Source organism: Xiphophorus couchianus, chromosome 13 (genome assembly GCF_001444195.1).
Source record: "Xiphophorus couchianus chromosome 13, X_couchianus-1.0, whole genome shotgun sequence".
NCBI lineage: Eukaryota > Metazoa > Chordata > Actinopteri > Cyprinodontiformes > Poeciliidae > Xiphophorus > Xiphophorus couchianus.
This window is the reverse complement of record NC_040240.1, coordinates 27,465,495-27,482,752: the sequence shown is the minus strand read 5'-3', so window position 1 is coordinate 27,482,752 and position 17,258 is coordinate 27,465,495. Positions and strand designations below refer to the sequence as shown.

Below are 17,258 nucleotides of genomic sequence, written 5' to 3'. Positions count from 1 at the left end.
CAAAGTATGGCAGCAAACCAAAGCTGTTCTTTCATTTAAATAAAATAAGTCCTCACATTATAAAACTTGTATTTATGAATATATTTGTTTCATGTGCAAACAAAAGCTGAACATAATCAAACCAGACATTAGAACTTTCAACTAACACCAGTTAGCCACAATGTCAATGAATTCACACCATTGGAAAACGATGAAAAATCTTGATATTCTTAAAACAGTTGACTTTTTGAGTTTTGTCTGCTATGGAAATAGTAGTCTCTTTTGCAGGGAAGCAGGCACAGCCTTACAGTGTCTGGACGGAGACTCTCTGAAAGATGCAAGCTTTCAAAGCTTGCATCATTTTAGATGCAAGCTTTGAAATAAAATAAAACATAAAACTTGCATCTAAAAAGCTTTAGATGTATTTTCCCTTTTTTGTCATTCTTTTAACTATAATCAACATTTGAAAATTACTTTTGCACAGACTCAGGTTATCTTTGTCTGATATTAAAGTGTGTTTGATGATCTGAAGCATTTAAGTTTGACAAAAAATAAATCTCTAACAGAGCAAACATGTTTCTTTTTACTGAAAGCTACTTATTTTGTCCATCCATCCATTATCTTATACACTTATCTCTGAGGTATGAGGGGTGCTGATGTCTATCTCCAGCGGTCAAAGGTCAAGACGCTGGTCACCTTGAACAGGTCACCAGTCCATCGCAGACTTATTTTGTCACCTGCCGTATTTCTTATGAATGATGAGAAATCTTACTTTTTAGGAGGAACTTGGCCCACATTGACCCGGACACAAATGACTTTCCGGGTTTGCATTCCCACTGAGCATGAGATGTCATCGCCGCGCGTTCTCCCCAAAGACGTGTTAGTGTTCGGACCTGAAGAGTCCTCGATGCATTGCCCCCAGGAACCCGTTTGCCAATGATACACAGTGCATGGATGCTCATTGCAGTTCCTCGTCTCTTGCAGTGCACTGACATTGGGACACTGGAGTCCTCCTGAAATACAACAACAACAAAGAGCAATCTTAGATTTGGTAGAACTACGTACAAAAATACCTGGGTTCATTCTTTTTGACAGCATGTATACATCTGAATATGAAAGGATGAAGAAGATAAAACTGAAGGAGAGTTTGAAGCTTACTTGTATTGTTTTAAATCTAATTTGACATTGAGCAGAAATAAGTGTAAAGAACTACAGATACATATGCATTTAGCATGCACCCCTACCGTGATCTTGGTCTGCTTTTACTAATATCAATTCATTTGTCATCTTACGTTTGTTGGATTTCACAGGCAGAGAAAGAAAATTGTGGCTACATAACGGTCATAACCTAAGACATTGTTTTGAAAGTTTGTTCTAAAATTCTTACAGAATATTTCAACATAAGTATCCAGAAATTCATTCTGGATGTTTAGTCCACAGTTTACATTAAATGTTTCTTCTTCAAGCCTCCTCCTGTGCAAAATTCTGTCACATTTCAAATGATTTGAAACTGAAATAAGATGACTGTTCAGACTTTGCTGACTTTGAATATCAAAAGTGTAAAATGGTTCATTCATTTTTAAAATGAATTTCATTCTTTGTGTTAAATTGGTTTCTGTAATTATTTTTTGAGCTCTGTTCAGTTTATTTTGATTCTTTTTTTTTAGATGAGTGTTAGTCATTTTTGCCTTGGTTTGCAATTTCTTTGAATCTAGTTCAGTTCTCTCTGAGGTAATAAATCTCCTTCTCTTTGTCTCTCTGTTTGCTCTCTTTCAGTTTGCTCTCTCCGCATTTTCCCAGCTTGTGCTCTTTTGACATTAAAATCATTATGACACAATCAAGTAACTATGTTACTTTCAATTGTCATAAAAATTCTGTATATATCATACATGACTTAGAAATTTAAAGCCTTGAAGTTGACCTTTGTTTCTTTAAGAAGCTCCTTCCCTTTCTGACCTGCTACCTTCAGCACATTACCACAACAATGCTCTTCCATTATCCCGTTTACTACCATTCTACAGAGCTTTGGAATGAGACATAGTTGACACTCAGTGTTGCTTTAGAGACGTTATATCACTGAGCCCAGAAACCCAGAGAATTAGTAGATGTGGAGGTTTCATTGGTGATCAGCTGCTTTCACGTGTTAGTTCTGGATTTGAAGTGAGTAAAGAGGACTGAAAGGATCATATTTCTACCAGAAAAGGGAATCTATTGTGGCAGAAAAATACTCAATAGCTAAAACATCAACAAAAATCACATCTGGTGCCTAAAAACATCAAATATAAATATACCAAATACTGGCTGGACCAGCGACAGTAGTGAAGGACCTTGAACAAAAGAAACGAAATCTGTGTATATCCAAAGCACACCATCTCTTTTTTCTACAGCCATAAGTTACGTTCTAGGAAAAGAAAATTCTTACCCTGCATCACAGAAACCCATGCCACAACTTTAGCAGTCACTGTATAATGAAATACAAGAAATAATTTATGCATTGTTTTGTTTATTTATACAGTTATGTGCATAAAGTTGACTATCAGCTCTCCATACGATCTAACCAAATGCCTAAAGAAATCTAAAAAATGTTGACCATTCCAAAAATTAGAGTAAACAAATAAAAAAAAGAATACAATTAATGATTGTTTTGATTATTTATGGGCTGTTATGATTTTGATGCATTATTAGGCCAAAGGAAAGTTGGACTTTTTTATGGACTATGAAACAGGCTGTGGTTTTAAACCAATCAACTGTGTAAGCAGATACTGATTATCATTATTATTTTGGTGTCAGTCTTTGTGATGTTATCAGGTTACGTTCCAGTGATCCCACTACACCTCTTTAAGTTTCCTCGTGTGTTCACTGTTCACTGTTCTTACTGCAGGACGTTTGTTGTTTGTACTCACTACTGCTGAATTTTAACAGTAACTTTTATAACTTGAGTTTAGTAGATCCAAAAATTAACAATTTGATGTTCTAACTCATTTACTCTTAATTACACATTTGCCTGTCATTTATTTTGAGTATTTTTATTTTGGACAGTTTAAAGGCTGAGTTATAATTCTGGCAGCATTCAAATTAATGTTTAGTCATAATCTAAATTGAAAATGAATTGTTATGTAAGACCAAAAATGTTTTTGAAACCTTTGCTATCCAACTATAGCATTTTTGGGTGTAGTTAAAGTGTAAGACACTTTTAAGACACTCTTATTCATCAGCACATGATGCACACTGTTGGGTAAATTGTATTATTAGTATTATCAAATATTTGTTGTATCATGTAGCCTTGTAGTTACATTTAGATAATGTTTCTGTGTGTTAAATAACTTTGATTCTATCCTGAGACTTCCCTGAGAAATAGAGGTGACAGCTACTCTCAGCAGCTGTTGCCCTGCAGGACTTCCTACAAGACAGAGGTGTTAGTTGCTCCCAGCAGAGTTTTACAAGCCTGCAATAAACTCTGCTCTGTGCTACAAAGCCGTTGCTTTGAAGCTATACAACGTGTCCTATTCGACGCCGTGCCTGGAGCAAGAAGGATTTAGATTGTAGATAACATGTGTTTAGTTTAGTGATTGTCTTGTAGCACTGCAACTAAAATGCTTTGACCCCACCCCCTAGAGTTGCAGTGCTCTCTGTGAAAGGGACTCTGAAAGAGCAATAAAAGAGAGGAACAGACAGATGTGTTTCAGAGCGGTTGGAGATTTGTAACTGAAAGCACATCTGTCTGCTCTCCTCGCGAGAAACAAAGAATCTAACTCTCTTGTCTTTCCTGTGTTTGTTTAATAGGTATTTAGACCTGACACACACCTTTGGTCATGAGGCAGAAAGTATCCAGAGTTTTCTGCTAATTCTCCAGCACTACTGCAATTTTTACTGGATTACCAACCAGCATTTACTGTAGAGAATATTCTTCAGGCATTTTCAAAACATGCAAGGTATGTTATACTTGGGGATTATAATAAATTGCCCATATGAATTTAAAAAAGTCATAATGAATAAAGTTTTAAAACAACTAAAAATGTAAACAGTAGCTGATGGAGTGTATTTATTCTCGCCTTTCTGACGTAGATATTATTGATCAATAATTTTGCACTCTGTGTGGCACTTCAGGATTAAATGGAGTAATATGAAGGCAAAGTTGATCTGGCAACTGATATGGATGAGAGAAGGATCCTGCTGGAGTTCATGTTGTGCTTGAGGTTCAGGTTGGAAAGACTTCTTGTGTGTTCTTTTGGCTAATCTATGTTGTGAATCTGAACTATCCTGTAAAGTATGGCGATTTTTGGAATTTATTCAAATAATTTTGCATTCTTATTGTTTGCATGGATCAATGTCAGACATCATTGCAGTTCATCTATATTTCAATTTGTAGTAGGTATATGTCAATCTATCAGAGTATTGTGGACAAGTAAAATAATAATCAATAAAAAATTATTATTATTTATGACAGTTATAGCTTATAATTCATGACAATTTAAACTATTTGTTTCTAAAAGAATATGGTTTGTGTCATTTTGTAATGTATTGATGTATACTTAAAACAATGTTTCAAAAGTATTTAGCAATTTAAGTAAAAGTACAAATATGTAACTACCTTTAAGGTGTCAGCTTTAAAAGACCAATTTTTTATATTTGACGATGGCTTTTGTAGCCATGATTTCTGTTTCAGTTTTGTGGAATCGGTTTTCCCATTTTTTACTGACTAACTCTAAAAGAGATCTAAGTTGTTTAAATATGACCCATTCCAGTTAATTTAGCTTAATTTTGATATTAACATGTAACACGTTTAAATAAATATGAATAAATTCAGCATTTTAGTCCAACGTAATTAATGGTTTAAGTTGCAACATACTAAATAAAATGAATATTACGCATTTGAGCTACCTTTCCATAATTGTGTTGGGTTCTTTAGACTCTTATCATGTGATTAAATAAAATAAAATAGTTTGTGTTCCAAAACTTCAATTGTGCAATTGGTTTTTCAAAACCATTTCTGTAACTTATGGGGTTTTACAGTGATGGAGGTCTGTCTTAATTCTGCTATGGAGGTCTGAGGAATTCCCACCTTCTCCTGCGTTATGAGCAAGTATGGAACGCACTCGGGTCTGCTTCCCCTCTGTGTTTTTTCCAGAGCAGGTGTGGGAGCAAAATGACCAGGGAGTCCAAGGGCTTAGAGCGCAGTCCTTGGAGCAAGGCACCTCACAGATGGTAGGCATTGGAAGAATGGCATCCCGGCAAAGCTGCTCCTCCACTTTTTCACCTGGATGAAAAAACACAAACATGTTTTAGATATTACAAAGAGAATTTGCCACTTCAGATATTCTCCCATCATTCTCCACTAATGATGGGAAATTAGTGGAGATTGTCAGCATCAGGACGTATGCTGGATGGCTGATAGTATCCGATCAGTTTAGTGTTTTCATTTTGGAACAAATAAAAAAATTGCTAATGGACTGTTATTGCAACGTGGAAAGTTGCAAGCAACAGCTTCAAAGATTTTGGGGGGGTTTTTTATGTTGTAAAACAAAAAATTGAGAGGAAATTGTTGTTTCCTTTTCTCTTTCCATAGTTAAAGGTGCTTTTTTGGTTATTGTACCTCTGATAAGATATTGCATCCATCTTTCAAATCTGAGTTTTGTTTTCTCATGCCATGACACAAATCACATGATTCTTCAGGGTAAACCAGTTTTAAAGTAGTTTTTATCTAACCCAAAGTTCACTGTTGCATGTCATATTGGAGTAGTTAGGGGATGAATCTTAAAAGTTTCAGTTGCTGCGTAAGCCGATAGCCTGTTGTCTTTGGATGTCTGCAGGAACTGTAAGCCCTCTGAGCTGAAGGAGAACACGGTGGTGTTGCTTGGCTTGGGTGAGATTTCTTTCCTTTTTACACATCTGTTTCTGCAGCAGCTTCCTCCATCTGTTCTCACCGCACTGACCCCTCTGATCTGGACAAAGAAGGTGTGCTGGCTGGGGAGGCGGCACAGAGTTTTATTGGCTTCCAGACAGTATGCTCTTTTACTGGGTTTCACTCAAGGGGGACTTGGAGGCTGTGGTGACAGAGTGGCAGAAAAATAACAGCTTTTTCTGCTATCATTTCAGATTTGGAGCAAATGAAAAGTGCAGCATTGTGTTCTGTTCATTCCAACAACAGAGAAATGGGATGGTGCATTCTAGCATTTAACACGGACAAGGTTTTTGAATGACTTTTTCTTGTGGACTCGGGTACACAGAGGAGCATTATGCATGTTTCTGGCAGCTTAACATATGCACCCCTTTACAACACACTTAGAGGCAAAAAAGGTGACCAGCAGACTCAGTGAACTCCCAAAGGGCACAAGTGACTGATGATTCCAAGAAGGTCCCAGCTAATGCAGCACTTTTTGCCCACCCATCTCCAGCAGCTCCAGTGGCCTTCATGACAGTTGCCTCTGGTTATGTGTTTGGGGCAGTGTGTGGATGGTGGATGGGTGGATGGTGCCTGCTAACCATACTTTTATCACACTTTGATCACTCAGTATCTCAAAGTTTCCTGCTATAAAAAGCAAAGGCCTTTTGTAGCAGGAAACTGTGTGTTGGCAGCTGACCTTACTATGTCATACTATAATGTAGGCTTTTATTTTGAAGGCTAGGGGAACGGAAATGTTGTGAGATAAAGAGAAGATAAGATCATACTGTTCGTATTTCTCTGTTTGGAAGTGTCGTTGATTAAAAGCGAGACTCCAGATATTGTTGTCTCTTTATAGCTGTCTTACACAATGTGATCAAATCTATGATAGATGTTCTTGCAAACTTGTTAGAGGCCAGATTTAAATATTTAAACCTTGCTGGACACCAGATGACCCAATCATTAAACATGTATTTTAGTTGCTACCTAATTCTATTTAACATGCATTTCTTTTTCGTTATTTAAAAAAAAACTTTTTTTTAATATCATCAAATTAACATTTAAGCTTCCATTTTTTTTTTTTTTTACTATGGGGTTTGGAAAAACATATCATTAGATTTAGGAAATAATCTTTATTACTATCCAAATATAAAATATGATATGGCCATGAAAGTATGTGTGTCAGTTTATTCTGTAATATTTTACGGGTCACATCTATTAATAGGAGACTAGCTGCTGAGCTGCTGATATGTTCTGTATTGATCTACATTGAACAGCTGTCTTCACTCTTTTTGCGTCATTCATCAAATTGAATTGTAACTCATCCCTTCTCTGAAATGCCTTATTGTTGAAAATCTCATTGTGAGTGGCTGGAAGATCCGCAACCACTGAATCCAATGACATGGCAAGGACCCCAGGGAAAACTCGGTCTATTTCCATCAGAAGGAGGCAAGGAATCAATACCAGGCCAGTTAACAGCAGCTATATAAGATGATGTCTGTGGGAGAAAGGAAGAGCTGACAATCAAAGATGCATATAACTTTGACAGGGTTAATCAAAGACTTTCAATTTATTTAATAGAAAACATTGAAGTGTCTGTGTGACATTGATGGCTTCCGGGATGGCTTTTGTTCTTGATAATTAAAAACAGCACATATTCCCAATAGAGCTGGCCTGGATTCACAGAGTGGTTGCTCTCCAACCAAAACTTCAGCTATTGCTGACCTATTTACATATTAGATTTCAGTATTAATGTAAGTATGAAAATATTAAGTATTTAAAAAACATTGCAAAACTGTTACTCTTTTGGAAACTTCTACACCCTTCTTATGTTACATACTGTTCTCCTAAACTAACAAATGTGGAGGATGAAGTGTTATGTTGTTTAGAATGAAGACCGCAGGTTCACAGACATCAACAAGGAAACAGCCTCCTGGATTTTTAGTGATGAAAGTGTATAAAAGACAGCCTTAGATCTTATTTACACAATGATGACACAATCATGATAAATGATCTCACACACATTCAGAGATAATGGAGAAGGAAAGGGAGGGTAAATTGAAGATAGCTGTGCAGATCAGACCATGCTAATTCAATTTAAAAGATGTCTGATCCTTCAGAGTGTAATAAAGGAGCCTCTGCACCTCTTACAGAAAGCTGAGTACGTCTCACAAGATAGAACACAACGACAGATAATGTGGATGAGGACATGTGAAGCAGTTTTCCTTCATCCAGAGGTCTGAAAGGCTCCAATCAATAAGGAATGTCTCAAAGCATTGAATAAGCAGAGGACAATGGATGGATAACAAATCAGAATTTTTTCTAACAATCTAAGAGTTTTTCTGTAGCTTTCATGAAGATGCCTTCTTCCTGCTGAAGTCAATAATTATCTTACTAGCCTTTCAGATGTTCAGCCTCAGTTGGTTCAGTTCAGTCCAATCTTCAAACTTGTCTACTAGTTCTATGTACTCTCCCTCCTCGCCGCCTCTTAAACACGCCAAGTCATCTTCTGAAGCTGGCAGGACTGGAAGCCAATGACGTGTAAGGTGAAGAGAAACGGAGATGCTGTGTGTGTGTGCGTGGGCGTGTGTGTGAATGAGGGTCTGCTAATGAGGTCTGTGGGGAGTAAGATGCACAGAAATGGGGGTTGGCCACCAGGTTCATGTCCAACTAGATTGGATCTCCATTCAATGACAGCAGCATCTGAATTTTGAGTTTTTATTTTCTGTAAGCCATAATCATCAAAATGATAACAAAAAGTTGAAGTGTCATTCTCTGCAATGAACCTATTCCATAGGAGTTTAACTTTCTAAAGTGAGTGACAAATTATATTGAATTTCCACATGATGAGATGTATCTGTATATTACAACAAAACTACAAAAAGAATAAAATGTTCAAATTCAATTCAATTCACAAACACTTTATTGATGCCAAAGGGAAATGAGATTTAACTTATATTAATTCAAATTCTTCAAGAGTATATATACCATTCCTTCAGATGAGCAACACCATTTTGCTTGTCTGAAATGGTTAATGGTAAATATTACAAAATATCATTTTTTTCCATTTGTGTAGACACTAAAGTGAAGGTTTTTACAACACAATGTCATGTCTAGCCTATGAGTAATATTGTCAGAAATATGGTTAAATACTAATCGAGACCAAATTTTACCTTCAGTCCAATAATTACATACCTTCACCAGCCATTGCATTAAGCTAAACTTTCTTGTTTTTTTCTTTGTGCTGCATTTTTCTTACTTTTCTTGTGCATGGTTCTTGATTATTATTTTTAGCCCTGCATCACCAAGTGAATCTGAGTCATAGAAAATTATTTTTAATAACACGGTCAGGAGCTTGTTGCTCTATGCTACCATTTCTTTGCCAGCTAAACCGGAAGTCCCATCTTCTGTCAATTTCATAGATGAACTCTCACTTTGAGCACCATTTTATGTTCATGTGAGCGATCAAACTTTTGGGAATTTAATGGGGGGTTTTCTCTCTGAAACTGATGCACATAAAAATGCCTTTATTTGAGTCACACAGTCTCTTATTAAACTCCTCCACTGTGTCCCTCTGATAAATTTGATATTATGCAAAACTGATTTATGCACTATAGGTTCAGTTAAAATAATAATACTGTATTTCACAAATATAATTTCACAAAGTTCTAAGCATATTTTGAGTATTTTTAATCACTTTTTGCCTTGCCAATGTTCAATTTTCTTTCTTTTACTGCAGTTTGATCACACATAATCAAATATGAAAATTAATTGCAAGATGAGATGATATCGACTTTCCTGGCTGAGGAGTTGGAAACAATAAAGTCCAAATGGAGAACAGACATCATCTTTTGTCTTCCAAGAATGTCAAACACAGTTGCATTTATCTGAGTGTGATAACCAGTTTGACTTGATTACTTGTTTCACAAATTGAAGACCATTGCTTAATATGTCAGTATCTGGGTGTCAGCTGTCCAGATAGGGTTTGTTTAAATGCATTCATTCATATAATTCTTCTCACAACTAATTAGTGTTCGCCATAAGCTACTGTGTCAAATGATCAGGCCAGGGGTTGGAAGGTCTTAATGAGCTTAAAGATCTGAAAAATTCCTGACTAACAGAATGTAGAAAGGTTTCAGTGAGGATAAAAAGGGTTGTTACAATGAACCGCCATTCGAGAGCAACATATTTGGATTTACATTATCTGCTAAAGAGTTCCACCATGTTAAATACTAGCTTCACTAATCTAGTTTATTATGTTCACTTACTATCACTGTTGATACACTGGACTTGGGGAATTTGCGTACCAGGACCACACTCCATCTCATTGTCAGGGACACATTCCTCCAGTTTAACCACGAGCCACTCGAAGCAGCTGGGGTCTTCACACGGTATGGCCTCCACTAGATGAGGACAATTTCCTGTCCCATCTGTTGGCTCATTGATGATCCTTCGCTTCCTCAGTTTAAAACCTGTTACAGAAAAACAGGAATCATTACAGCACATGATGAAATATGGATGTAAACATGTGTAACTGAATTTGAATTAAAAATGCCCCTGAAATATAAATGCATATTTGTGCTTACTTTTTGAGTGTTAAAATATATTTCGGATACATTTTTAGTTCATTGTCATTATTTATATATGGTTGAAATTTCAGTTGTTATTTTCACTTCAAGCTAAGGAATTACATTATTATTTTAAAGTTATCACATTTTCAGTAACTGTTTTTTGGTTTAACTTTTCAGTGTTTAAAAATTTAATATACAAAAAATTCAATCTTTCAAAATTCAAACACAATATTTTCAGTCTCCTGGGATTCCAATGGCTCAATTGAAATTCTACAACTCCTGCGATGGACTGGTGACCTGTCCAGGGTGACCCGGCTTCTCGCCCAAAACGATTCCTGGAGATAGGCACCAGCACCCCTCCCAAACCCTCTAGGGACAAGGTGTTAGAAAATGGATGGATGGATGGATGGATGGATGGATGGCAATTATGCAACTCAAATAATCCTTTTCTGATCTTTTCATGACAGTCTGAACAACATAGATCAGATTTTTTTGAATGCAACCCAGGCTACTTGGACATATGGTTCTACATCTGATATCTTTTCAAATGTGACTTGTGTCTGGAGGACCAGGTCACATTCATTTGACCTGAAAGTCATTGATAAATGTCCCTATTCTACAACCTGATACACCCAAGTAGGAAGAACAACAACAATAATAATAATAACAATAATAATAATAATAATGGCCCATAATGATGATTAAGTTGTTAATGTGCTTTAAAATGGTAAGATATGCTCCACCATTAGAATCCCCATTTACTTCTGCAATCACAGAGCACTTCTTCTTTATGGCGGTTAGCAAATCACTGAGCAGGTTTTCTATGTGTGACGTTGCTGCGCCCTCTATTGCACATATGGGACATTATTAGGTTGTTTGTAGTTCACACAGGAGATCACATACAAGCCACATATGTTTGGAAATGTGCACGACCATGCCAAAAAAAAATCGGAATTGAGCATTAAGGCCTGCAGTGTGAACGTAGCCCCAGTAGTCTGCGTCACATTCGAATAAGTCCAATCTGTGTTGTTCAGACTGTCTTGAAAAGATCATACAGTTCGTTTTAGGGCAAAAAATCGGATTTGGGTCAAATTAGGATGCAGTGCGAGCGTAACCTTAGTCACATGTTTCGTAGTCATGTGACGCTTCAAGTTTGTGTAGCTAAGCTAATACTAGTGGAAAACTAACACCCAGGCGGTCCTGGGAGCTAACATTAGCAGTGAGTTTAGCACTTTTATTTTTATGTAATATTTTTACGCGCATAAAGTTTCAAACATTGTCTTATGGCTTGATTTAGTACGCAGGTTAAAGTAACTATTAATCATTGAACATGCACAGTTAGCATGTTAGTTTGTTATTTTAACCCCTCTTCCCTTCACATCAGTGGTCCACTTGCACCAAATCTAGTATCTTTTTGTCAAACTGATAATGACCTTATGTAAAATGTAAAAATGTAGTTTTTTACATTCCTGAGTTTGTTCACTTCATTGACATACTAATTCTAGAAGTGTTTGGTGTGTAAAACTGCATACATTTAAGTAAATTCACATCACCAGATATCAAATTTAACATAACATAACAAACATCACGATTATTTTGCATCTAGTCTGCCAATAACAAATCCCTGGTCTGTCCTTAGAGCAAATATGCCATATTTTTACTCTGTATCCATTTATTTATTAAACCTTGCCCTGTTTATCCATTCTAGCTATTTTTTTTCTGTAGCAGCACCCTAGTTTTTTCAACTTTTTTTCAACAAATCTGTAGTGTTTATAAGCACCCTGACTGACAAATTTTTGTCTCCTACTGTTAATAGTTTGGCTGAATGTTAAACAGAAATCCAGTTAGAAAGAATTTTAATTCATGCATATCATTGTTTTATATAATTGTGCAAACTTTAAATCATTTGCATATTTGTTTATAGAGTACGTGCTGATCAAGGGATGGAAAACATGGAAGTTGTACAACACATGTTCATGGTTCATGGGAATGGAGGAAGCAGCTACATTTCTGGAATGTAGACGCAGAATTTCAGACAGTGAAATGAGCCAGTTGAATTTGAGGAGGCTGAAATTGTTGCGTTTGAATTTTGAAAAGTTGAATTTTTTTGTATGCCAAATATTTTTTAACACTGAAAAGTTAAACTGGAAAACAGCAATTGAAAATGCGTTCAATTTGAAATAGCAATGTGAATATTTTAGCTTGAAGTTAAATTAACAAATTAAATCCCAACCATGCAGAAATAATGACAATGATTTTTTTCAGGTTAAAATGTATTCTGAATATATTTTAACACTGAAAGAGTAAGTGCAAACATGCATTAAAATTTCAGTGCCATTTTTAATTCAAATCCTGGTGACACATATTGACTTCCATAATGAGACAAGTAAGCTGACCCAACCAGGTCAAAGATTATAAACCCCTCCTGTCTGTCAGTGAGTGAGGACATACAGCAATGATACAAAAACTAATATGCTCCATGACAATGACATGACTCACATTAATTCAGTGACTGACACATGCAGCTTCAAAAAACATTATAAACCTAAAACAGAGTAAAAATGTAAGAATTTCTCCTCTATGAGCGCTCCAGTGTTTCACTCATTAAAACCATTTTCATCCAAAAATGGCAAACTATCATTACAGTTCATTAATTCAGTTGGATTTCTCACATTTGTGCTGCTTAAGGCAAGACATTCCAGAGTCAAGTCCTCAGGATGCTCCTTCCACCCTAGCCAAGGTCAACCCCCCGTATTTCACACTCCTGCTCCTGTCAGATAAGGCAGCAACCCCCTGGAGTACTTGTGGGGTACAGGTTCTATTTCATTTTTTTGTCTTCCTTTGAAAATCCTTTATTTAATCAGTAGGTCAGCTGGACATGAACCATCCTGTGTCTGCACTCACTGACAGAAGTGTTATCTGATGGAGGATGGGTGGTGCGGAGGGGGGAGTGAGGGAGCTTTGTTTGGAGAAAAATGAGGCTCAGGGTCTGGGAAATTCAATTTAGGGCTCATTCTCTAGCTATCTGCAGGGGGTTTAATGATTTGCATGGCTGAAAGATAGCAACACAACACATGCTTCCATTGATAGACCTAGGGGCTTCATTTTCAGTCGACACATACATGAATACAATCACAGTTAATGTACATTGCCAGGCAACAAAATAAGAAATAGTTAAAAGGATGAAAATGTTAACTGAGTTTGATACAACTGAAGAATTAGCTTCTTCTTAGCTTCTAAAACCCTTTAACATCTCATGTTGTTGGAAACAGGAAACTAAAAATGATCAAACATAGAGCACAGACTTAAAGCCCACAAACAATCATTGGGTGTGCTGGAAAATAAGGAAAATTAAACATTTTTATCAACAAAAAGTTGTAGAAAAGCTCATTTAAAGCTAAAGGTTAGCTGTATGCAAATAAACATTTTAACACTCCATACAAGAACAAAGAACTTGACATGCATAGAAGCTGTGTTCTTTTATTACATGTGGTTATAACAAGAACAACGTTATTTTTGGACAGGAAATTTAAGGCTTTACAAGAACTCAAGTGGAAGTTTCTCCTAAAGCAGCATTTGTATGTAGTAGTTGTGGAACACCAAACAAGAAGAACATTCTGCCCGGAGTCTGTCTATAGAACAAGCTGTAAGAAATTCCAAACTAGAGGTGCATGAATAGAATGATTCCTGGGAGACGGCATGAGCTCAAAAAATGATACCTGGGCAAATGATTGTTGAAATCACAACAAATAGATTTTAAAAAATGAGCTAGTCTGTTCTCTAATTGTTTTAGTGTTTCACGGAATCCACTTTGCTAGGCTTTTCCTTAGACATATTGACAGAAAAAACATGGTAGGCTTCCTAGTGTGAACTCATAACTCCAATTCTTCTGTTTTCAAACAAAGAAAATGTTTTTAATATTAAATGTTCCCACATACTCCTGTGCAATGTGCGTATTCTGTGAACCACGTGGACTCCACCCACAGTGGCAGTGCACTGCTGAGATGTCTTAGTCAAGCCAGCAAGAACTCAAGTGGCAATCACATTTTTCTTATGAAAAATTCCTTGATTTCCCCCAATCCTAATGGTTACTAGCAAGTTTACAGAGCTAGTTGGGTGCCTGACCCTGTTTCTTCTCCACCAAGTCAGTCACTGCACACCCGTTAGTGTAGCACAAAGTGGCAGGGTGGCTGATACACTAATTTTCAACCTTGTAGCTTGGTGTCACTGAAAAAACAGTTGGGTAGAAAACGCAGTTTCCCGCCAAGCAGTTTACTGAGTATGCATAAGCGGTCACAAAAATGTATCTTTGTGTGAAAGTGTTCAGTGGATGTCCACTATGAGTTCACATTGAGTTCGCTTTGAGAACGCATGGACCTCTGCAGAGTGAGGAACACCTGAGTATGTGGGAGCATACATCTTTTCTGGCACAATCGTATGGGACTGCTGGCATTATCATTGCTTCTCACTGCATTTAGCTAATTCACAGCTGCTACATATGCACCAATTTATACTTAATTGTGCACAATCATTGAAAAAAATATGTTCTCTGTTACTTGTTATTTAAGGAGTGTTTTATCAGTAGTTACTGTTAGCTGGCATCTATTCAAACTTTGACGTTTTCAGAAATCCTCTCAGCTCTAAGATGGCTCCTAATACCAATCCTGGTTGGGCTGGAAATTTTGTTTTACTTTCACTCAATGATCAGGATGGGGAATGGCATCAAAGCACATTTTTCATGTGTTCTGTTACTTTCCTTAGATATACAACTTTACACTTTACTCATTAATGCTCATGTTGTTCAAATCTGTATTGTGTTTCTACGGGAGTGATTTCATTGAATCTGCTTCGATTGGATGGAAGTGGACTGAACTGATATTGACCTGATCACTATGGACAGATTTGAATTTATAATTGGATATGAACTGGGCCATTTTATCTTATAAACTGCCATGACATAATTAAATTAATAAAAAATTCTATCAAAATAATTATATTAACAGATGTTTTCTGGAGCTTCTTATTTAAATGCAAAACTCCAGAGATTTTAATAATCATCCCACCTGCCAGAACAGTAGTGAAATAATCTCACTCTCAGGTATGTAATGTGTAAGCAGAAGCAGTGAAGGTTGTGTGGTCCAGCATTTTTGGTTATATGGTGTTAAATTTTAATTTCCTATTCCATTCCCACTGACCTGCTCAGTCTTCACTTTCATGTCTTTTTTCTAGTATTTGTTGCTTGTTATTCATGTGTTTATTTTGTACGTTAGGTTTGTATTTTGAGCAGATTGATGTGCTCTTATTTAGTTTACGCTCATCTTTGTGTTTCCTTATTGGTAGCTGTTTTGGTTCTGTCATCTGTTACTATTAGTTTTCCTCAGTTGTTGCAGCTCCCACCTGCGACAGCTTCATCCCTAATCAACTTACCTGTTTCTCCTTCCTGTAATCAATCTTCTGAGTAAATATTCTCCTGCTTTTCATATGGTTGTATGCCATTGTCTCAAAAGAAATTAGGTGTTTTATTCCTCTTCTTTTGTCGTGCTTTTATAAAATAGAGCTGGAAATAAACCTAACTAAATAAAGCTTGTAGGATGTAGAACACTTCCTTTGATCAAAGTACATGTCCAACCTTACATAGTTATGTAAAGCTGGCCTCCTGCTTTAAATGTTTTGTTTTTTTTAATTTTTTAAAGTTTTAACATTCAAAGATGCAACTTGGCTTACAATAATACATGAAACTGCTTCTTCTTCAAAGGTTTAGGAGTTAGTCCTAGTGCAGCCAGTAGGAAACACTTTTATTTTATGTCTCTGTGGTATTTGGAGCAAGGCTACACAGACATGAAAGTCTTTGTGAGTGTGTGTTTGCATGGTGGGGTAGGCATGCATGTGTGCGTGTGTCTGGGTGTACGTGCGCGCACACACTTGTGTGTGTTGTCTTTGCAAAAGGAACAGTGCTTGACAGTGAAAGTAAGAAGTGGCACAGTGAGCAATTGGATCCATCATTAGGATGCATGGAAGAGAATTTTCTACCATCTCTTTCATTTAAAGCACTTCATTAAAGCAGAGTCAACATGCATTAGTCATGGTAGATGCTGTAGCTTCAGGGGGTAATTATGGCTGGAGAGGCAATGCTTCCAGAATCATGCAGTCTGTCATTATTGGAAGGTTTTTAGAATGGAGAGTCAAATTTTACACAAAGAATAGGCCTAACAATCAACAGTCCTGGAATGTGTGTCTGTGGGTGTTTGGGGTGAGCTTGTCTACGTCACATAACTGGGTAAGCTGCAGAGTTCAAACATGGTTAGAATCTCCTTTATTGACTCCTATTTGTCAGATAAACAGTCTTGGGCTGATGGTTGCTTTTCATTAGCAATGAAAAGCAACCTATGTGCTCTATAGGTTTCCCAGGTTAACATGTTAAAGTATGTATCTCATAAATCATTCAGTCCCTCCCACTGTGAAGTAAATCTATCTCTGTTTTCTCCTGCTGAACAGTCATTCTGTGCCATTCCTGGCCCCCTCAGCCAAAAGTCTTATTTTATCTGCAAAATTATGAAGAAATCTCAAGACTCATTAGACTCAACCCACTCACTTCTTGAAGCACCAGCAGTTTTCATAAAGGTTAGATGAAAATAAGTTATTTTTGGTAGACACAGTTGTGGCAATGCAAATAAAAGGAGCATACCACCACTGGACTGTTAGAAGGCATATGGCACTCTCTCCAGCTGAGCGTATAACAGGTGTGAGGAGGATTAAACTGCGCTTCCTCATAGACAGTAATACTCTAGGGAGTCCAAATCAAGATATTAGCCAGTCATATTTGTGCC

At 36.8% G+C, this 17,258-nt stretch overlaps 1 protein-coding gene across 2 annotated transcripts in view; it reads right to left on the bottom strand.

Moving 5' to 3' along the window:
* The window catches only part of thsd7aa (thrombospondin, type I, domain containing 7Aa), a 79,621-nt gene that overhangs the window by 25,427 nt on the left and 36,936 nt on the right, over positions 1-17,258 (bottom strand). For both annotated transcript variants that reach the window (XR_003597961.1, XM_028037045.1), the window contains exons 6-8: positions 10,129-10,332; positions 5,042-5,236; positions 752-992 (exon numbers count right to left, since the gene is read on the bottom strand). Coding sequence is in view for 1 of the 2 variants with exons in the window: in XM_028037045.1 (XP_027892846.1) it covers positions 752-992; positions 5,042-5,236; positions 10,129-10,332 (640 nt within the window). In the remaining variant the exon portion in view is untranslated. The remainder of the gene's footprint in view (positions 1-751; positions 993-5,041; positions 5,237-10,128; positions 10,333-17,258) is intronic.